This window comes from Vulpes vulpes, chromosome X, assembly GCF_048418805.1.
Source record: "Vulpes vulpes isolate BD-2025 chromosome X, VulVul3, whole genome shotgun sequence".
Classification (NCBI taxonomy): Eukaryota; Metazoa; Chordata; class Mammalia; order Carnivora; family Canidae; genus Vulpes; species Vulpes vulpes.
This window is the reverse complement of record NC_132796.1, coordinates 71,747,334-71,770,333: the sequence shown is the minus strand read 5'-3', so window position 1 is coordinate 71,770,333 and position 23,000 is coordinate 71,747,334. Positions and strand designations below refer to the sequence as shown.

Genomic DNA, 23,000 nt, shown 5'->3' with positions numbered 1-23,000 from the left:
TGATTATAACAGAGCACCCCCACTATCTCACACCCTCCTGATCTTGGTGGCAACCACTGCTTTCCTTAAGTCCCTGAGCCAGACCTAGGAACTGGAAGAGGCTGGGGGTATTCTCTGTGTCTTAGCCTGGCAAAGGCCAATAAAAGCCTATCTGTTCCTTCTTGTCTGCATGGGATGAGTAAAGCTTGCCTTTGCTCTATTTTGACACCTGATCCTTTATTTAGGGGAGACCAGGAAAATTCATCCAAGGCCCAGGTCTCCAGGGAAGAAGATGTGGAATGAGTCAAGAGACCAGAGTGACCCTTTCTGTTCGATTCCACTGTGGCCACAGGCTTCTCTTGCTTTGGTCTTGAGGACAGCTCACCCCAAACATGAGTGGAGAGACATCCTAGGGGAGCAGCCAGGATGCCTCTATCTGTCCAACCAGAGGATGGGGCTAACAAAGAGCAAAGCAGAACATTAATACTTTAAGAGGTATTAGAATTTAATGTGTGAGTGAGGCCAGGGGAGTACTGATGTACAGTAATATGCGGGATAGATATATATGTATATAAACAGGCAAATTAAATCAATTGCAGGGTTCTAGGTTATAAAGCTCCTCTTGTAAAATGCTGCCTCAGTGGGCTCTGACTCTGTTCCCAATTTCCCAAGCCAACTCCCTCCCCACCCCAATCACCTGCTATCCGCTCTGAACGGTTTCTGGATAAAGGGATTATGGTATATGTAGCCTAGGAAGAGTTAGTTTACTTTGAGGATTGGGTTCACCTTCCAGAGTTAGAACCGTTTTATGCAAAGGAAGGCCTTGCTGTTGTCTGGGTGGAAAGTGGCCAGCTTCCTGATTTGTGGCCAGTGGCTCCTAGGAAGGTGCCACTATTTAGGGTTGCCACTCGCATCTGCTTTATGATTAGCAGGGGAAAATCAGCCGCCCCATCTGATTCCACCCAAAAGAAACAAGGTCACAGCCTGCAAGAGTATTGGGCAGTCACACTCCTCTAGGTTGGTGAGTGGCGTCCCCTTCCTCACCCCAAGTAGAGCAAGAGTCCCTTGCTGAGGAAGCTGCTGCCCCTACCCCAGGGCTGTGAGGGCAGACCCGGATGAACTAAGGGTGGCTTCAGCTGGATCCCCAGAGCAACTCAGCTGGTGTCTCGGAATGCTGAGGCCTTCAGGAAGGAGGATGATCAGGGGGAAAAAAACTAAGCCCATAAGTGTTTCTTTAATGTTTCCAAATGTAAGGTGTAAATAGGAATCAGAATGATTCCTATCCCCCCACCCCCTTGAGGAAGGTCTGCCAGGGCCTGAGGCAGAAGGAACGGAAGATATTCAAAGGGGAAACAACATTAGGATGGCTAGAGAGGTACCATGAAACTAAAATCATAGGACACATGCTGCCCAAACATTTTCAGGGGCACGTCTTTTTTGGGGGGTGTCTTTGGGATACCTTTCTGCCTCCCTGAGTTGGGCCAGAGAATAGGGCTAACTCCTGTGGATTCATAATGCTGTAACCCTGGGGTCAGTAGGTTTCCTTATTTCCATAATTCCATGGAGAAGGGAAAGGGGTAATGGGCACTGCTTAGCTCTGCAAGGTAGATTCTCTGCTCCCCGACAGAATGGCCTCCAAGTGCCATTTGCCTGGACTACAACAGAAACATATGTCAGCGACTTGTCTCAAACTTGAGGGTTAAAGGGCACATTTCTATATTTGGAGGAATCGTGCCTCTCCCTCCTCCAGCCCTGAAGCATCCACTTCACATACCAGCAGATCCCTGCTGCTGCCCAGAGCCCAAAGAACTCTGGCTGAGGAATGTGGGCCCCATAGGGACTGGAAAGGTTGGGTGAAGGCTGAAGGAAGAATTTGACCAGAACCGGGAGAGGACTATGGATTATAGGATGGGGATCTGGCTCCATCAAGAGGCCAGCAGGGTGTTGGCAGTCACATCAGAACTTCGCACACTGGGGAAGGCATGGCGGAGCTTCTCCATGATGTCCTCCAGGCACAGACTGACATCTTGGCTCTTTGACCCCACATCATCTAATTTGGGAAAGAGAGATTTGGGAAGAGAACTAGGGATCCCCTGAAGAGGCTAAGGGGCTGAGGTGGGACGCTGCCAGCTGAAAGACAAACACACAGTATCTGTGTTTTCCCAGCACACCTCGTACATAGGAGGTGCTCAATATACACGTGTAGAATAAGCAAATAAATGAATCAGTCAATAAGTCAATCATCCCTGATGCTAAGCTCAAAGCCATGAGGAAAAACCAGTCCCAGCCCTAGCAGGACCTTGGATAGATCTGGGGGAGATGAAGCCATGGAGGAAGGGGCTAGGAAGGGCCGGAGGAACTTACCTGCAGCCTCAGTATCTGGAGTAGTCTGTCCCTTCTCTTGGGGGTGACTGCCCTCTGACTGCTGTGGAGAGGAAGCTAGGGACGAGCTTGCAGAGCCATTGCCATCTGATTCGGTGGGTGGCTAACAGGAAGTAAGGCATGACTTTAGGGGCTTTGCTTTTCTGACCTTACTTTAACAGACTCCGGAGCTTAGAAGGGGTTTTAGAGACCTCATGCCCATCCCTTTGTCCTTGGACTTTAAGAAGTTTTCGGTGGTGCCTCAAATAGTGGCTTTCCCTTTTAAGAAACTTTGTAGAATATTCAGTTACCAGTTACCTTCTTCCCTCAACAACATGTTCAAAGGCTCCCAGGTTTTTTAAGATTTTATTTACTTATGAGAGAGAGCACCAGCAGGGGGAGCAGCAGACAGAGGGACAGGGAGAAGCAGGCTCCCTGCTGAGCAGAGAGCCCAAGGAGTTCAATCCCAGGACCCTGAGATCATGACCTGATCCGAAGGCAAACGGTAACCAACTGAGCCACCCAGGTGCCCCAAGGCTCCCAGCACTTATAAGGCTGGCATTGCACCTAAAGTTCTCTTGCTGTCACCTCAGCTATAATTAAGCTACTTAGTACCCAGCGCTCCCTGAAAACATAGAGCTGCACACCTGATCCTCAGTTGATGATATATATTAAGACATCCAGGAATTCATCTAGAGGCTATCCCTTGGAGGATCTGGGGAAGAGGTATGGAGTGGTATTACTTAGTACATAAAATGATAAGACAGTTGACCCTTGAACAATGCGGAGGTTAGTAACCCCCCACTCTGTGCAGTCAAAAGTCCACATATAATTTTGACTCCTCTAAAACTTAACTACTTTAAAAAAAACTTAATTACTAATAGGCTACTATTGACCAGAAACTTTACTGATAACATAAACAGTAAACAAACTTATAGTTTGTATGTTATATGCACTACGTACTATACTCTTTTTTTTATTTTAAAGATTTTATTTATTTATTCATAAGAGATACAGAGAGAGAGGCAGAGACACAGGCAGAGGGAGAAGCAGACTTCTCACAGGGAGCCTGACGTGGAACTCAATCCCCAGATCCCGGAATCACGCCCTTAGTCAAAGGCAGATGCTCAACCGCTGAGCCACCCAGGCATCCTTATGTACTATATTCTTGCAATAAAGTCAGCTAGAGAACAGAAAATGTTATTAAGAAAAGAATAAGGGGTCAGTTGGTTGACCATCTGGCTCTTGGTTTCTGCTGTGGTCATGATCTCAGGGTTGTGAGATTGAGCCTTGTGTTGGGCTCTGCACTTAAGATTCTCTCTCTGTGTCTCTCTCCTTCTGCCTATCCCCCTCATTCTCCCTCTATAAAAAAAAGAAAAAGAAAATCATAAGAAAGGGAAAATACATTTACAATAATGTATAGCCACCTGGGTGGCTCAGTCGGTTAAGCATCTGTCTTCGGCTCAGGTCATGATCCCAGGGTCCTGGGATGGAGCTGTACATCTCCCTCTCCCTCTGCCCCTCCACCCCCACTCATGCACATTTGTGTGCACTCTCTCTCTCTCAAATAAATAAAATATTTTTAAAAATACACATATAAGTTGACCCACATAGTTCAAACCTGTGTTGTTCAAGGGTCAACTGTAATAGGTAACATTTACAAAGTATTTACTACATTCCTGGCTATCATGCTAAATACATTATCTCATTTTATGTTCACAATTCCATGAAGTTGGTATATTACTATCTCTGTTTTACAGATGAGGGAACTGGGGATAAGTGAGGCTAAATAACTTTCCTAACACCTGACAGTCACTAGTGGGCAGAGCCACATTCAAACCCAGGGCTGTCTGAATCCAGAGCTACATTATGTCATATATTCTATCTCTCAAAGGGGAAAGGAACAAATGTAGTCAAGAGCCCCCTTCCCAGCAAAAATCTTTCTCTTGCCCAGCATGTCCAAACCTGCTTCTTTCCAGCAAGCATCACAGTAGCAAAATCAATGTTTTGGACGATTCTTTGAACTGTGTTCCTTCAATACCAGATTCAAATGGGTTGTAGAGAAGTGAGCACTCAGAGTTGGCCAAGCAATGGGACACACCGGCCCCTTCCTTCCCCCACCTTCCCTAATTGTCAGCCCCATTCTCTTTAGAAAGTCATCCAACAGCCACTGCCAAGGAGCTTTTCCTTTCCTTCTCTTTGCTGCATTCCCCAGCTCCCCACTTCTCCGGGGGTGCAGGGAGGGTTGTGGGGCAGGGGTGGGGGGGGGTTGCTTTGGTCCTTCCCCTGGCTCCAGCCTCACCTGCAGGAGCAGCTCCCTTAAGCGCTGCAGCTGAGACTCTAGTTGCTTGTTGTGGTCCTCCAGAATCTGCATGCGGGTCTCGAGGCGGCTCTTGTGCTGCCGAAGGATCCGGGCCTCAGCCAGAAGTTCCTCATTGCGGTGGTCCTGTGCTAGCTCTGCAGAGCCCTCAGCCAGGGTGGGTGCCTCGACAGCCTCCTCATGCTGCCACTTCAGGCGTCTCAGCTCACTCTGGAGAATCCTATCAAGGACAGAGGAGCTGAGACCTAGGCCCTAACAAAGTATTGACCATCCAGCTCACAGATGTCCCCTTGGACCTAGGTGTGAGCATTCCCTTTGCCCACCCCCGCCCCAGCTGTGTTCTTGCTCTTACGGCCATATGCATTCTTCTCCAGCACACGTGTCATTTACTCTGCCATCCTTGGGCCTCAGAGCAAGAATTGCTGACATTTCGTATAAAAAATGTCTCAGGGCTTTGATGTACTGCTTCAGGGATTAATTCTGAACTTAAAATCAGGCAGGAACATAGTCAGCAAATAAATGAGGCATTAAGGGCCACTGACTCACCTACTCCATTTTTAGATTTTTAGATTCCAATGGAAGACCTAAACAAAAGATCACCTACCTTGCCTCTTCTCTCCACTTATCATCCTCTGTGGCCCACTTTGAACACCCATGCTGAATCATCAAGAAACAGATTCCAAAAAGATGGTCTACTTTGCAGGACATCACTTTTGCTTTGCAACAGAATCACCCTCTCTCCAGTGCTTCCCAGGGCCTGCCCACTGCTGACCTAATGCGGTGCTTCTCAAACTATCCATAGCCAAAAACTGGGGGTGGGGGTGGGGAGTTCAATCACTGTGGACCCATAATGTCTATGGCTGTACACTGCTCCCATCACATATGACTTGCCACACAAGTTCAACACTCAGACCTTATTCAATGAAAAGTCCACCAATGATGTGCCTAGAAGACATGCCAATGTTGAACTGCTATAAAAGCTTCTAAAAGCTGACTTTGTATTTATGTATTTATCTTGTCCTGAACCAGTAACGAATGCTTGACAGACCAGCCCTGTTCTAAGGACTTGCCACTCCAAGTAGCCTGTGGGCCAGCAGCAGGGGGTTCCCCTGAGCGCTGGTTAAAAATGCAGAACTTAGACCCTGCCCCAGACCTGTGAATCAAAATCTGCCTCTTACCCAGCATCCCAATTGACTCGTATACACACTGATGTTTGAGAAACACTGGTCTGAGGAATACTTTGGGTTCTATTGAATGCCCCGAAAGTGGCTTGGACCATTTGACCCAGGCCCCCACTGACACCCATACTTTATGGAGATTAAAGTCATCTTTGTCATTTTCACCTTCCCTCTTCAAGTCCTCAAACACTCCATGCAATGTCACCCTTCTCTTGTTTTATTACTTTCAGCAAGTGCCAAGTGCCTCTTTCTATTTCCAACCATGAAAGTTCCTTGAGGCCAGAGACATGCATACTGCCTTCTGTAGTCTCTGTGTTCTCATTCTGTCTGCTTGCATCTACTGAGTACTTGAAGATATTTGAGTTGAGTTAAAAGGATTCAAATAATTATTAGAATAGCTAGCATTGGGCAGCCCTGGTGGCCCAGCGGTTTAGTGCCGCCTTCAGCCCAGGGTGTGATCGTGGAGTCCCACGTCAGGCTCCCTGCACGGAGCCTGCTTTTCCCTCTGCCTGTGTCTCTGTGTGTGTGTGTGTGTGTGTGTGTGTGTGTGTGTGTGTGTGTGTGTCTCATGAATAAATAAATAAATAAAATCTTAAAAAAGATTAAAAAAGAAATCTGCCTGATTTCCTTTGAAATTCACAAGTGACCCTACAGAGGTAGATACTATTACCACCCTTCTTATTTTTTAGATGAGGAAATGGAGGATCACCAAATATAAGAAACTCAGTCAAGGCCACATAGCTCGATGTGGAAGTCAAGACTCAGAATTAAACTGTTTGATGCTCAAACCCACACAGATCTGTGCCATCACCACACCCACCGGTTCTCATCTTCTAAGTGTGCCAGGATCTTCTCTAGATCCCCCTTGTTTTCTGTAGCCATGCTACATGGAGCCTGTTGTCCAAAGGTTGGCTCCCGGTCTGTAATGGGGCTACAGTGCCGCAGCAGGTACTGGTCCTCATCTCTGCATGGATGTGGGGAGAGAAAAGGAGGGTGGCCAAGGCATTAAATCAGGAAACCTCTCAGGGCACAAGTTCTCAGCTCACAGCTCAGATCCCAGGAGACATATGCTGGAAGATTCACTTCTAAGACACAGAGAGAGGGCGAGGCTATATATTGTGGGTGAAGAGGGACAGAAATGTTTAAAGGTGGCAGAGGTCATGGTTGAGGGTACAAGAGAGAGTGTTTTCAGGACGCTGGGGCTTCTAGATTCTACCTGAAGCCCCCTGGGAAACGAGCAAATCACTTCCCGTTCCGTGCAGTTCCTGACGGCCTCCTACTTTGCTTCCTCACCACCCCCAGGGGGCTCACTGACTGTTTAAGTCCCAATCAGGGCCCACTTGATCCATGGCCAGTGGCTCCTAAGCCCCCTGAGCTTGCCAGGGGACCTCCCTAGGGATAAGGGGCCCCATCTCTGAGCTATAACACGAGAGAATCTCTCTAGTCACACTCCAGTCAAGTCCCTGGCATCTCCTCAGGGTGTGGCACTGGATGGGGCTTTGACATCCTGAGCAGGAGATAATGACTCACATCTGCAATGTTAGATAAGGGCAGATTCTTCTTCCTTCAGGGTTAGGCATGGAAGGATGGGCTATTGCAAGAGGAAGGGGCCTGAGAAGATGGCAGCTCAGTCAATAGAGGGCTTCTATTACTAAACACTGTGCCCAGAAACCAGCCTCCCTTCCTCGGGGCTTCTAGGACCCTAACCACCACACTTACCTCCCCCTTGAAGATATAGCCTTCCCAGATAGTGACAGAGGGATCCCAAGGAGAACTATTCTTAGAAAACAAGCAGCTGTGAAAACTTACATGCTGTCATCTGGGGACAGGCTGTCATTAAAGAAGGAACAATTCTGACTTTCCATCTCGGCAAGCCTGAGAAGAAAGAGCAGGAACAGAAGGGAAAGCAGGATGTGGGGCCTGATTTCATCTTAAAGACACTAATCCCACAATAGGATCATTAGCTTTGGGGGCTGACCCAACCACCCCTAAGTGCTGGGCCTTACTGGCTGCCACATACCCCACTTTGTTCATCCCCCTAGTCTCTTTCCCTTCACTGGAAACCCCATCCCCCTTAGACTCTTTAAATCTCCCTCCCCCAAGCCTGGTGGTACCTGCTGGCAAAATGCTCAATGCGGGAGTGTGTGTCAGCGTGTGGCAACATCGGGGAAGAGGCCAGCCTAGAAGAAAGCAGCGGACTCAGAGGACCAAAGAACAGGCAGCTGAGCAGTCTGTTTCCTTATCACCACCCCCACCATCCCCCACCACCAAACTAGGGAGATGGGCAAGAGTTGATGGGAAAAAGGCTACAGAGACTGGACTCTAAACTATTTCTTAGGCCAGATTCCCAGTCAGGCCCAAGCTGAACTTCCCAGTCGCTAGTCGGGTTTGCCTCGGGATATGCCTGTAGCCCCTATGGGACTCAGCCCCTACACAGAGCACCCCCAGCTTGGCAGGGCCCACAGCCCCAGTTCAGCCCCTGGTACTCACGTCTCACTGTAGTCAGCCTCCAGCACCGATTGCACAGGCAGATAACCTCGCTGAGGGTGTTTGCTGAAATAATGCTTGGAGCGGAATTTGTTCTTTAAGGTTGTGGCAAAGTCCCTCATGTTCTCACTGGATGTGGTCTAGTGGGGGAGACAGGGCAGAGGGATTCATCCTAATGGCTTTGGGTTGCTGGGGAAGTGTGGATGCTCCCCTAGAGCAGGGAACATGACTGGTCATCTACACTTGTTCGTGTCTACCACACCCCACTCCTAGAAAAAGGTCTAGAAGGATATAATGCCGAAATGTGAACACTGGTTGCCTTGGGGAAGTAGGACTGGCGAGGTGGGGGCAAGGCTGAGGAGAGAGGGGGACTTTGGTTTTATACTTTGTACACCTCTATAGAATTTGAATCTTTTACAGTAAGCATATATGTGTTAATTTTTAAAGTATCTTTATATAGGGACGCCTGGGTGGCTCAGTGGTTGAGCATCTGCCTTCGGCTCAGGGAGTGATCGGGCTCCCTGTGAGGAGCCTGATTCTCCCTCTGCCTATGTCTCTGCCTCTCCCTCTGTGTTTCTCATGAAGAAATAAAATCTTTTTTAAAAGTATCTTTATATAAATTCTAGGGGTGTAAAAGGTGAGCAGGAGGTATGGGATCATCAATCAACCATCTCAAGCCAGTTTTCTATGTATGTTTATTTTGAAATGATAATAAAAGAAAAATAAAGGGCAAGCCCCTGCTCCCCCTGGGTCACACATGTTTCTGTGCTAACAGAATTCGGAGGAGAGATGATGATTTGGAGAGATGGATTACAGGGAAACACACTGGAAGATGGAGGGGGTAGGGTGGGAGAAAACAGTGGGGGGAGCTGGCAATATGCTTGGGACTTAGGGAGTATCTGTGAATCAGAAAGGGACAAAAGAGTCTGGGGAGCAGAGTCAACTCAGGGAGCTAAGCATGGGGCTCTGGGTCCTGACCACAGCAGAGGAGAAATTCTATGAGTGGAGTTCAGGAATGCTGACCAACCTGGGCTCAGATAGCTATGAATTGCAGTTTCCAATGAAAATGAAGTAGAATTTGGGGACCTGGGTAAAGAACATACTCTTTTTTACCTCCAAGAGACTGAATAATTGATTTGAACAGAAACTTTGGTATTGACTGGAAGGGATGGAAGAAATGACAAAGTATCAGGTGGAGACCAGGTGACAGGAGCAATGCAGGAAGCTAGGTAGGAAAAATTAAAGTGAGCCGTGGAAGGAACTGCCTTGCTCTATCTTTTCCCTGAGACTTTTCTCTGCAGGAAAATAGTAAATGCCTTCTAAATGGCCATGAGTGTCCTGGGCTACTAAAGCCAGCTATGGCCCCAGTGAGGGAAAAGCTCTGCTGGAAGAACAGAAAGGCCAGAATCCCCCAAACTGGTGAATCACCAGGACTGCTGGGAGAATGCTCCCCAAAGGAGAGCAGAATACAGTTAGTCCATGCTTGGCCAAGTAGATCAAGGGCCCAGAACCCAATTGCTGCCTCCCCTTCCTGCCCCACACAGAGGCTCCATACCGGGGTGTAATACTCCATGATGGGGTAGTGCAGCTTGTTGCCTTTGCTGGCCCTGCCTGTCAAGAAGCAGGTCTGACAGATGTCTACGTTAAATTGTTTCAGACTCCGGTACCTTGGGGAGACAAGAGGCGGTAGGACAGAGAATACAGTATACCATAGTGACCTCTCCATTTCCCTACATCCAAATATACACACACACATTAGAAGGGGGTGAGGCATGGAGTCATAATGTGCGCAACCTTCTGTACATAACAGTGGCTGTGTCCTCACCAGATGACTCACCTTATTCTAAAGACCATAAGCCTCCATGAAATGTACATGGTCAGAGTCCCAGGACTCTGTGTGGGAAATAGTATTGCCTCACCATCTTTTTTACAAAGGTGGCGGTGGGCAGGGGTAAAGAGCTCTTGATATCAAATAGCTTTCTTTTTTTAATTTAAATTCAATTTGTCAACATATAGTATAACACCCAGTGCTTATCTCATCAAGTGCCCAAGATTCACTTCCTGTCACCCAATTACCCCATCCTCCCCACCCCACCTCCCCTTCCGCAATCAAATAGCTTTCTAAACGATGTCTCCAAAGGGTCCAGTCTCACAGGTACCACTTCCTACGTTGGAGAAGTTACACTTCCAATACCAAGGCACTTGTTCTACTAGCCCTGGGCATGTTGACTAAGCCATTTCCAAGACTTCTTTATATAATAATAACTCAGGGAATCTGGGGGCTCAGTTGATTGAGGATCGGACTCCTGATTTTGGCTCAGGCCATGATCTCGGGGTCGTGGGATTGAGCCCCAAGTTGGGCTCCACGCTGGGCATAGAGATTGCTTAAGGATTCTCTTTCTCCAGGACCTGGGTAGCTCAATTGGTTAAATGTCTGCCTTTGACTCAGGTCTTGATCAAGTCCCGAATCAGGCTCCCTGCTCAGCGAGGAGCCTGCTTCTCCCTCTCCCACTGCCTGCCACTCCCCCTGCTTGTGCTTTTTCTCTTTCTCTTCTCTGTCAAATAAATAAATAAAATCTTAAAAAGGGGGGATTCTCTTTCTCCCTGCCTTTGGCCCCGCTCCCACTGCTCACACACACTCTCTCTCTCAAAAAAATATAATAATAATAACTCTATTATTACTGAATATTGACTAGCCCTTCAGATCCAGGTCCAAAGCCTGGCTGAACTGCCCAGACCTAGTAGTATAGAAAAGTGAAATGCCTAGACTTAGAAAAGTCAGATGATCCAACATCTAATCCTGGATCTACACTACCCAATTGTGTGAACTTGGGCAAGTCAAATGCCACCTCCATGCCTCATTTGCTTATAAAAAGCAGGGCAGTTGTAAAGAGAGTGCCTTAATGCTTTAAAAAGCTTAAAAATGGAGCATTTTATGATGAAAGCCAAATTCAGGATAGTGGGAGGAGGAGGAGAATATAACCAGGGAAATTTCAAATGTGTTGCAATAATGCTTTCTTTCTTAAGCTTGGTGGTGGGTGCACACCAGCTCACAAGAGCCAGCTGTTAAAATTTCAGGGATCTTCCAAGCCAGTTGTTAAATACAGCCATTGTAAAAAATATATATAAACTCACAATTAAGTAAATGATCTTAAAAACAAAGGTAACAAATGCTCAGAACTCATCTCCTCCTAAATATTTTTCTATTACCTATGCCCTTGAGGTTAAGTCTGTCATAGCTGCAATGTGGAAATGTTGTAACTAGTGTACAACCATGCATCTTTTCTCAACATCAGCCACAGTGGGAGTATTTACATCATGGAAATTAGCACATACTACAAACCAGGTTTTGGTTTCTGTTTGTTTGCTTTGCTTTCTGGGGAGTCAGTTGTGAACCACTTGCCAGCATACCATTTGGTTCAGAGGTGTTCTTCTATGTCCGGATGCTGGGGTTTCCGGGTTCTATTTAATATTCCCTGGGACACAATCAACAAACTATTTCTGTGCTGTTGCCTCCCACACCCCCTTTCACTTTTCTATACATTTTTGTAGGTCTGGAATACTTCATAATATAAACTAAAACAAAAGGAAGTATTTAATCATTTCCAATTTTTTTTTAAATCGTTAAACATTCTGCAGTAGAAAGGATTACCATATGTAGCACTGTACCATAGATTAGCTGTAATTATATGATTATAGAATACATTGTTTCATGATGTATGTTTTTATATGTCACATGGTCTATTTATTCAAAATGATCAGTCCCGCAGGTGTTGCCTTCCCTACCTGAAGCCCTTGATGGGGCACTGTCTACAGATAGAGCACTTGGTCTGATGCTTCACTTGCTCAGCAATGGTGACCCGATGCAGAACAGCCAGCCATACCATGGATTGGGGCTCCAAGTTGACCCACTCTAGGAACTGTGAAGCTTCAATGACTGGTTTCCCAGTGCTCTAGGGAAACAAGAAGGCCAATGACAATGACTGAGGCCCCTGTCCCCAGAATGGTAGGAGAGCCAGCAGGGCCTGGGTTGGCCCGTGGCCTATCCTACAGAGGTGTCCACCTTTTGCCTTGCCCTAGTTGAGTGTCAAACCGCCACCACCAACCCCTACCACCCTAAGAGAACTCTGATCTTAAAAGCCCAGAGAACCCTCTGGTTTGTTGTCCCATCTGAGCAGACCTCCCTTTACATCTAAGTAGTTCAGGTGAGAAGCCTCACTCTTAGTTCTCCCTCCCTTCTTCCCACCCACCCTGCCTCTCGTCATCCCTCCCCAGTTCCATACTCACAAAACGGAAGCAACTGCGGACACTGGGCTCCACGTTGCTGCCCCCAAAGGCCGCCACTTCCCCCAGCTGCCGGGGCACCTGAATGGCCTCATGAAGCAGGACACCGAGGTGGCGCTGGTCACACTGGCTGCCTGAGTTGGCTACTTGGCTGAAGAGGTCTGCTGGCCACACCATAAGTCACAGCCACCCACCCCCCCGAAGATGGAATGGCCAGAGAATGGTGTAAGGAGAAAGAGCAGGGAAGGAAGACAGAGAAAGAGCACACAGACTGAGCTAATGACTTTTGAAACCCGGAATACTTAAAGGCCCATCCCTGACCTTCTAGAAGCCCATGGGGCCTAAAAAAAGCATCCTCTGAGTTCAGAGAGAGAAAGAGAGACAGGCTCAAAGAGACAGAGCATCAGAAGCAGGGGGAGTGAGAGATGAAGACAGAGAGCAGGCTGCATGTGAGACCAGTGCCAGACACAGATACAACACTGCCGGGAAAACAGATTCTCAAGAAACAAGATGAAGGGGCATGGGGTGTAGGGGTGTCTGAACATGAGTCCCCTTCTACTCATGTAGCTCATGGAGTCTGGCACTGTAGTAAGCTCTCAATTCTCCACACAAATGGAAAGAAACCCTGTCATGGATAATCCACAAAGAGGAGCTCATCATCTAAGAATTACCTCTAAGTGATTATGGAATAGACTATGGTACTCGTATTTGAACATGGGCTATATCTGATCAGTGAGAACCACCTCCATCCTATCCCGACCCTAGAGAAGCTCCTTCCAAGATTTTTATCTTGTCTCGTGCCATCACCTATGGCTTAGAAAATACTCAGAAAGCAGACAGCCTGCGTTTTAGTTCTGGATCTGTTACTGACTAGCATGTAGGAGCTTGGGGAAATCATGAACCTCTCTATGCTGCAGTTTCCTTACTTGTAAACTGAGGAAAAATAATCACTGTCTGGTCTTTCTCAAAGGAATGTGGGGAGAAATCAATAATAGTGTTGCAATGAACATGCTTTGCTCTGTCTCCTTCCCTGTAAAGCTTTCCCAGACCACTGTCATCCCTCTTCTGTGATCTGCTATAGCACATATCCTTTGCCCTTCAGATTATCCTAATTAGCACTTTCAAAAATGCTTCCTATGTATTTCTGTCTCCTCCTCTGGACTCTCAACAGCTTGAGGCAGGGACCATATCTGATCGAACCTTGTACTTGCCACACTTAGCACAGAATAGTACAAAATGCTGTACAGAAGATGGAGGATGGAGGGAAAAGCAAAGGCACTATAAACCAGAGAGGTTAAATACGACAGAAGGACATCCTATTCACCTCCCAATAATAACCCCAATAGGGATTAATAATTGTGCCCTGCCTGTGTAATCACATGGGAAGTCTCTAGTAGAATGTGTGACATGGCTTGAGCTTCCAACGGGGAGAGGGCTAATAAGCCTGATAGGCCACAGGATACCAGCTCAGACCTTGGTCAATTAATCACATTGGATCAGAAGAAGCCAACCCCCTTGGAGTGACACTAGAAAGAGTAACAGGCCTTAGATCCATCTTATCTTTGGGCTGTTGTAGGTTCGTTGCAATAGCCTGGACCACTATTATAATGTAGCCTGAGTAGTGCTCTGCTGAGTCATTAAGACGTGCCTTCTGCTTATTTCCACCCTTTCTCCTCCCACAACACCTCTCCCTATGCCCAACTCCACTCCAGACTTTGGAGCTGTACTCACACTGCAATTTTTCTTTTACTTCTGTGCCACACAGGCATGCAATGCCGGTCTTAAAAGACAGTGCCCGCATCTTTCCACTGCGACCACTAGGTTTAAGAGAAGAGACTGAGAACATGAATACATGTAAAGAGTTAACATCTTGGCATTAATTTCCCTCACAGAGTTGATCCCAGCAGGGCTCTGTGCCAACCAGGCCCCGAGCTGAGCTAAGTCCAAGTCCACCGTGGAAGCAACCTCTTCCCACCATGCCCACTTCAAATGTCCCACTGGATTTCATCATGGAGGCTTCCAGGGATACAAGCCCTTACCTATCAAAAACATTGAGGAGCCAGTTGAGGCTCATGTCCACACAGAGTGGCACATTGACCAAGATGCCTCTTTCCTCCTCCAGCCGTTCATATAAGGCAGTCAGGCAGTGAATGATCTCCACCACGTCCATCACATGTTCACTGGCCTGCAGATCATGCTCATTGAAGATCTCTAGGGCTGTGGTTAAAGTTACCAGGTCCACTGGGAAGGGAAAGAGACAGGGGAAAGTACAGCCAAAAACAGAACTCCTAAGGCTAGACAAGGAGATAGCACACCAGCATCACCAAGTTTGACTCAGTCTCCAGACCAATCATTTGTAAGTATGATACAAGATTGCATTTCATCAAAACTCTCATCCCAAAGAAGGGGATGGTAGTGAAAGGCCTCCTAAATTAACCCAAAATGTGTATATACTCATTTGTTCTTTGACATCAGCTTCAAGAAGATGGTAGGATGTGAGTAAATTCACCTCCTTTATTGTATTAGCTCCTAAAGGGTCAAATCCTATTTTAAGTCTCTCTGGCTTTACACACATTTCAATAGCAAATAGGTTTGTCCATGAACCTTGTTCTGAGAATCTAGATACCAGTTATGAAGACTCAGGTATGCCTGGGTAAATGTGATATACATCAGGAGGACTTTCTCATTTACTGTCAATGCTGGGATCTGCCTGGCCAGACATGCCTGGGCTGGGAAGGTTGAATGGATAGTGTCCCTAAGAAAGGTCAGAGAGCACATTTTATTTACATCCATATTGTCCCCTAACCACTGGCACTTGATTCAATAGTTCTGCTGTGTTCAATAACCCTAAGATGGCAAAAGAACACAAGCCCCTGATGGCTCCAAACCTTGGGTTGAGATACTTCTGCCACAAAACAGTTGCTTGGTTATCTATGCTGGGCAGGGAAGGGACAAGTAGGAGGATAATTATGGGTTACTTTGGAAACAAGTCTGGGGTTTGGGGACAATAGAAGGCGCCTAGAAAGAACAGGTATCCAGAGTCAGCATATCCCAGCCTTCGGAAAGTTCCCACTAAGCCAATCAACAACAAGTGGGGTTTTTTTGTTTTTTGTTTTTTCTAGAGAATATCATTTAATACACTTGAGACACCATCCATATAAAGTTAGCGTTACTTTAAAAAATAAGAACCATAATATAAACCAGTAAAAAATGGGCCTGACTGGGCTTTGGGCAACCCCTGGGAGAGGGTCCTTGAGGTTGCCTGTCCCCTCCCCCACTACGCAGCCCCCCCCCCCACCGCGTGGGGTAGGGTGGCCTCCTCAAAGCCAGCCCCAGAAGGCAGAACACTGACTCCAAGGGAGGGCCAGGACAGACAGAGGGGACAGCTGAGGTGGGATAAAAGTGGAAAACAGCCAACAGATGAGGAAGAGTGGGAGTGGGGTGGAGGCCACAGGGAAGTGAGATGGGAAGCTTACAACGCAGTGCCTTCTGGACCCGGCGTAGCTTCATGGCAGTGCGGTAAGCTGAGAACTTAATGTTGTTCAGATCAGCTGCAAAGATTAGAAAGAGATATACTCCGATCAGGGAAATGCAAATTAACACCACAACAAAATACCATATTATACCCACCAGATTGGCAAAAAACAAAAGTCTGACAATAGCAGGTGTCAGAAAAGATCTGGATAAATGAGGAAGGCTGGTGGAAGAGTAAACTGATACAATCAGTTGAATGTAACAAGTTGGCAGAAAACAATTTGGCATCACCTGGTAAAACCGAACATTCACATATCCTACAACCCAGCTAGATATGGATCCTAAAGCCATGCTTTTCAAGCATTTATTGGCCAAGACGCATAGTAAGAAATTCATTTGACATCTGGGTCCAATATGTACACGCAGTTGTGCATGTATAAATAACTGAATCAAGCACTTCAGGAAACACCTTGCTAGATTTGATAAAGTAAAAACATGACAAATTAACGTCAAATATGACTCTTGCTCAGGATCTGTTGCACTTTCAAATTTCCTAGTCTATTCACAAGGCACTGAAACAATGTTAGACCCAGAGACTTAAAAACATGCACATGTGTACCAGAACACATGTACCAGAGCTCCTTAGCAGCACTGTCTTTATTAGTTCCAAGTTATAAACAACCCAAATGTCTATCAACAGTAGACTGGGTGAAGAAACTATGGTATATATAAAGGAATGCTCTGTAACAGGGAAAATGAATGAACTATATTCACATGCAGCAGCATGGATAATATTTGCAACCTAATGGTGAATCTCTCTTAGTAGTCAAAAGTAAAGCACCTGAAAGTCACAATAATCATAGCCTGGACAGCGTCTTTCAAAGCAGAAAAGCATCTCTAAGCATCACATCTCTAAGCATCATTACGTAATGTGATAGTAAAATGGTTCAAGAGGAATGCAGTGCCTCCAGTTGAGGGAGGTGCAGAGGGGAAAGGAAGGAAGGCTGCTGGAGAAATGAGAAGGCACTCACTTCTACCCCGCCAGCTTGTTGAATGGAATTCCCTTCTGTTCTTATAGGGAAAAGGCAGCCAGATAGATCTCCAGCCTATACAGGAACCCCGAATTCTTACCCAGTGTTTGGTATAACTCAGTCATCTTGGGATGGTCCCAGCAAGTGGTCTGAGCCTGGTGGCTACAAACAAAAGCATCAATAATACCAGGGTCCATGCTGTCCCCACACACACTTCCCCCCACACATCTGTGCATCCCTCAGTGAGAGGTTGAACACAAGGAACTGCAGGATCTGAGGGTGAAGCATGAAGATCCCAAAGCACAAGCGTTCACCTTTACCCAGGTAGCATCTTGAGCTCTTGAGATGAGTAGGACAAACTGGACTGGATGGGGGAATCCCAATAGATGAGTGATAGGGACAGGGAGAAAGAAGCAAGGGAGGGTGGTGGGCAGGTGAATGACCCACTTCTAATTCAGATGGTCACTCACTTGATGTAGTAGGGAACTTTATTGGGTGAAATTGCTCTTTCCCAGGGAACTTGCACAGAGGCTGGTAAAGGAGAAGAGAAAGAGAAAAGAATTGGCCACTTAAGCTCTTTAGGCCCCTGGCAACTCCCCCGCTCTATCTTCTCTATCTTCCTAAATAGGAGGTCAAGCCCAAAAGGGAATGCCTGCTTTACTGAAGGTGAGGCAAAAACTAATGAACGCACTTCTCTCTCTGAACTTATTTAGGGCAAGGGAAGAAATTGTCACTGATACCCTCATGTTTCAGAGATGTGGCAAGGGCATGAGCAGGAATACCTGGCCTCAGCCACACTGACCATCTTTTCTCTGAGCAGGCTGCCATCTCTGCCCATTCAGCTGCAGGTAGCTCCAGTGCTGCGGTGGATATGAAGTGGACCCTACTTTCCTCATGGAGCTCAAAGCCTTTCCCCTGGGAAGGTTAAGCCTCTCAGTCCTATGGGACAATTGGGAATGGTATCGCTTAATTCTCTCTGGTGAGGAATTATGGAAGAGGATGCCCTTCTCTGCTCCATGTCTTTATCTTTCAGATGTTCCAGGAGAGGCTTAGTTACCTGGTCAACCACCACACTGCAATTTCCCTGAGTATAAGAGCCCACTGTAGGTATAGCTGCACATCAGTTATTATAATAGCATTAGTTCTAACTGCCAGTAATATTTATTGAGTTCCTGGGGCGCCTGAGTGGCTCGGCAGTTAGCATCTGCCTTCGGCTCAGGTTGTGATCCCAGGGTCCTGGGATTGTGTCCCACATCAGGCTCCCCAAAGGGAGCCTGCTTCTCCCTCTGCTTGTGTCTCTGTCTCTCTCTCTGTCTCTCTCTCTCTGTGTCTCTCATAAACAAATAAAATCTTTTTAAAAAATTTTATTGAATTCCTGCTATGAACCAGATACCTCGCTAAGTGCTCTGTGTACATAACTAATTTTCATATCCGTATATTCTCACCATTGCCACTGCTACCACCCAGACCTGGGTCACCATAATGCCTCATTATGGTGGAAAAATGCCTGGATTATTACACTATGCTTCCTAACAGATCTTCCTGCTCCCAATCTTGCCCCTCAACACCTGACTGTGTCAGATCATGTCAGCTTCCTGCTCAAACCCTTCCAAAGGCTCTCCATTCCATTCAGAGGAAAGTCCCAAGTTCTAACCATACCCTACAAGATCCTCAGGGCTCTGGTCTCCTGCTACCCTTCTGCTCTCCCACTATCTCCTCTCTTTATTACCTCTACACCAGCCTCCTTCCTGTTCCTCAGACATGCCCCTGCCTTGAGGTCCTAGAAGTTGCTGTTCCCTCCACCTGGTGTGCTCTTCCCTCAGACATCCACATGGCTCATTCCCTCATTTCCTTGAGGTCTCTACTCAGTTGCCACACTCCTGGTGAGGTCTTTCCTGACTGTGCCATTCAAAATTGCAAGACCTCCCTCATCAAGTCCACACCACATTTTCAATGTCTTCCCTGCTTTACTTTTTTCCCACAACACTTGTTGCCAGTTTGCTTTAGACATATATATTTTTTAAGATTTTATTTATTTATTTATGAGAGACACACAGAGAGAAGTAGAGACATAGGCAGAGGGAGAAGCAGGCTCCCTGAGGGGAGCCCGATGCAGGACTCAATCCAAGGATCCTGGGATCACGACCTGAGCCAAAGGCAGACGCTCAACCGCTGAGCCACTCAGGCGCCCCACCTTAGACATATTTTACTTGTTTATGTTCTGGCCTCTCTGACTAGTGTATAAGCTCTGTAAGTCTAAAGACTTGTCTGTTTTGTTCACTGATGTAACTCCGGTGCCTGAAACACTACCTGGCCCACATTAGGTCCTCAATAAATGTTGTTGAAAAAATGAAGTTCTTTAACTCCTATAACCCTATGAGTTAGGTCATATTTTCCCCTCTTTTTACATATGGGATAACTGATGTGCAGAAAGGTTGAGCTATTTTTTTTCAAGCTTGCATGGCTATCAAGTCAAGGAGCAGTAGTTCAGACCCTGGCCTCTCTGACTGGAGAGTCTGTCGTTTCAACCACTGTACTACGCTGCTTTATCCTGTGTGCTTCGCAGATGCCAAGATACACTGGGATCCTCCCAGGCCCCCAAGGCACAAGAGTAGACTCTCTTGGAAGGTATCTGAGGTTCTGCTAAGTGAAGTCTAGTCTGTCTCACGTACAGGAGAGGAAGTGCTGTGACCCAGGCCCGAAGTCTCGGTGGGCATCCTGGAGCTGCTTAAGCCTCTCGCCAATTGACACCTACAGCAAGAGGCAGAAAGTCGGTGAATTCATTCTAGATATTTAGTGCAGGATTTCCAGGCACCTCTGGAAATCTTCGTGAAGGCCCTCCCAGGCTAGCTCCTCTCTGGTTTTAGCTCTTCCCCCCATCCCTGTCGCCCACCTCAGCCCATCCACGTCACTCCCAAGGGTCAGAGAAAAGCATTCTTACTGCCAGGCCACAGTCACTGCCCCCATCCATCCTAAATGCCTACACCCTAGGCCCCTCTCAGATCCTCATTTCAAGTACTCCCTGCAGCCTGGAGGTTGAGAAGCCTGTTCCCTGGCCCTAAATGCTCTACTACTCTTTTCCTGTGGAGGTCCCACTTTAATGCCTCTCTGCTTTCTGCTGGCCTGAAGAAGATTCTCCCAAACATGGTTCTATCAGAGCTCTTATTTTTTTTCCTTTTCTTTTTTTTTAATCAGAGCTCTTCTTGATGGCTCACTCCAGGCTTCTCTTCTACCTGTAGCTGTTTCCACCGGATATTGATCTGCTCCAGGGCCCGGGAATTCTCCATTGACAAGTGTACATCAGAAATGGCAAGTTGGTGAGCCAGGTCATTCACCAATTTCACTCCATCTTTCATGGGGGAGAATTCTTCTTTGAATAGCTACAGAACCAGAACCCAAGTCCCACAGCAAACAGAGAATGGGAAAGAGGAACTGTTAGTTATTCACCTCAACCCCTCCCTCTTCACTCAAAGGTTTTTGTTTAAACAGCATGACCCAGGTACTTGCTATGACGCCATCTGGACTCAGGTGTGGGTGGCCACTGTCCTTACTCTCTTCCTTTTCTGCTCTCAGAAAACACCAGGGAGGGATGCCTGGGTGGCTCAGTAGTTGAGCATCTGCCTTTGGCTCAGGTCGTGATCCCAAGATCCCGGGATAGAGTCCCACACTGGGATTCCTGTGTGGAGCCTGCTTCCCCACCCTGCCCCCCGCCTATGTTTCTGCCTCTCTCTCTGTGTGTATCTCATGAATAAATAAATTTAAAATAATAATAATAAAAGAAAACACTAGGGAAAGAGAAGACAGTAGAAGGGCAGAGGAGACTCCAGCTAAACCAGCCCCCCAAACCATCACATAAACTGGGAAAGGCTCATTTGTAGTCTGGGCCAACAATGAAGTTTCAGTAGCGGGGACTGGGAGGAGGGTCAGGTCTCAGGGTGGACATAGCCAGGTTAGGTAGGGGCCTGTATACCTTAAGAGCCTGGATGTGTTCAGGGAGTGAATCAATGAAGAGATCCCCAATGGGCTCCCATGTGGCTCGGACTCCCTCGGCCTGTGTCAGAGTATTGCTTAATTCCTCCATTGCCCCTTGAATCTCCAACAGCTGCTCTAGAGTGTGCTCAATGTGGCGGTGCTGGTCCACACAGCGGGCTGTCAGCTTCTCCCATAGTTCACTGGCCACTGTTGCCTGCTTCCACACAAAGCGGCTAAGGTTCTGGATCCGCTGTCTGGGAGAGGTATCTGTAAGAGCAAGCAGGAAGCCCGGTCAGGCCAACCCGGCAGGGACAGGCCAGGGAAGGAGGGACCAAGACAGACCTTTGTAAAATGTGTGCATGTGTGTTCAGCTCTATGTGCTTTATCACACATGTGGATTTGTGCGTCCCCCCACCACAGTCAGGAGACCATGTTGTTACTTTCCCCTACTATGAGGATTTCCTCATATTCTTTTTTTTTTTTTTTTGATTTCCTCATATTCTTAAAAAATGGACAAGGTAAAGAGTGAGTAAAATATTTGAAGAGGTGCAGTGAGGCAAGTCATTAAGAGTCCTATTTACATGACTCAAGAATGCTATTTTTGCATTAGTGTCTGCTGCCACTTCTATCCAAAGAAGGGAGGCATTTTTTGCCCAGGAGAGTTTAGCATAACTTACCCAAGCTTTTCCACCTAGGCTTCTAAATTGTAGGTTTCTTCTTCCTCCCTTAGCTCTCCCCTCAGAAGTAGATTCAGATCCCCCACAACTCCAGGCTAATTGGAATTGCCCTGCTTTCTTTTGAGTTTGTCCTATGTGCGGCCCACTTGGCAGTAAATTGACTACTAGCTTCCTACCGAGGAGCTGGAAGTAAACTGAGAGATTCAACAGCTTTACAAAGGGCTCAATTAACAAAGAGTCCTTAGGGGCAGACCGGGTGGCTCAGTGGTTTAGCACTGCCTTTAGCCCAGGGTGTGATCCTAGGGACCCAGAATCCAGTCCCATGTTGGGCTTCCTGCATGGAGCCTGCTTCTCCCTCTGCCTGTGTCTCTGCCTCTCTCTCTCTCTCTCTCTCTCTCTCTCTCTCTCATAAATAAATAAATAAATAAATAAATAAATAAATAAATAAATAAATAAAATCTTTAAAAAAATAAAACAAAGAGTCTTCCCAGAGGATTCATAGCCAGTCTTGAAAGGTTGAGGACTCTTACTGAAGAAGAGAGCTCACTGGGCTACTACTCAGACCTCATCACCATGAATCCCACCCTGCTACCTTACTAGTGGCCAACTCTACTGAGGGAAGGGACTAGAAGTCACCAGGGTCAGTAGCAAAGATACACAGTAAATTTTCTCCTGAAATGTCATCACCTAGCTTTTTAGATTGTAAAAAGATTTTTTTTAATTTTCTGGTTGATTAGTGCATCACTGCATGTCTCTCTATGTTGGAATAAAGCAGTATGTTTTTTGTTTTTGTTTTTTAATATTTTATTTAAATTCAATTGCCAACATATAGTATAATACCCAGTGCTCATCCCATCAAGTGCCCTCCTCAGTGCCCGTCACCCAGTTACCCCATCCCCCCACCCTCCTCCCCTTCTGCAACCCTTTGTTTCCCTGAGTTAGGAGTCTCTCATGGTTTGTCTCCCTCTCTAATTCTTCCCCCACGCAGTTTCTCTCCTTTCCCTTATAGTCCCTTTCACTATATCGTATATTCCACATATGAGTGAAACCATATGGATTGTTTTTCTCCAATTGAAAGGACATACTACTACTTTTATTTACTGAGTCAGCTCAATGCATTTGAGTCTTTTGTTTTTTTCCTTTTTTATGTCTCATTAGAAGGCCACACGTGATGCTCCACAGAGCCACATAGAGCTTTGGGCCACATGTTTGTCTCCCCTGCTCCAGGTTCTGGTTC

At 46.8% G+C, this 23,000-nt stretch overlaps 1 protein-coding gene across 6 annotated transcripts in view; it reads right to left on the bottom strand.

Annotated features, from left to right (window-relative positions):
• Window positions 1-23,000, bottom strand: part of DRP2 (dystrophin related protein 2) — a 68,610-nt gene that overhangs the window by 25,673 nt on the left and 19,937 nt on the right. For 2 of the 6 annotated variants that reach the window (XM_026006590.2, XM_026006591.2), the window contains exons 6-23: window positions 21,085-21,353; window positions 20,348-20,494; window positions 19,787-19,865; window positions 17,585-17,645; window positions 17,215-17,276; window positions 16,086-16,160; window positions 14,649-14,850; window positions 14,341-14,426; window positions 12,613-12,770; window positions 12,112-12,278; window positions 9,881-9,992; window positions 8,329-8,465; window positions 7,953-8,018; window positions 7,648-7,713; window positions 6,659-6,802; window positions 4,643-4,880; window positions 2,344-2,464; window positions 464-2,029 (exon numbers count right to left, since the gene is read on the bottom strand). In XM_026006590.2, coding sequence (XP_025862375.1) covers window positions 1,905-2,029; window positions 2,344-2,464; window positions 4,643-4,880; window positions 6,659-6,802; window positions 7,648-7,713; window positions 7,953-8,018; window positions 8,329-8,465; window positions 9,881-9,992; window positions 12,112-12,278; window positions 12,613-12,770; window positions 14,341-14,426; window positions 14,649-14,850; window positions 16,086-16,160; window positions 17,215-17,276; window positions 17,585-17,645; window positions 19,787-19,865; window positions 20,348-20,494; window positions 21,085-21,353 — 2,315 coding nt within the window. In that variant the 3' untranslated portion in view covers window positions 464-1,904. Of the gene's footprint in view, window positions 1-463; window positions 2,110-2,343; window positions 2,465-4,642; window positions 4,881-6,658; window positions 6,803-7,647; window positions 7,714-7,952; window positions 8,019-8,328; window positions 8,466-9,880; window positions 9,993-12,111; window positions 12,279-12,612; window positions 12,771-14,340; window positions 14,427-14,648; window positions 14,851-16,085; window positions 16,161-17,214; window positions 17,277-17,584; window positions 17,646-19,786; window positions 19,866-20,347; window positions 20,495-21,084; window positions 21,354-23,000 lie in introns of those variants that run through there. The other 4 variants (XM_072743435.1, XM_026006592.2, XM_072743436.1 and 1 more) reach the window with 3 other exon arrangements.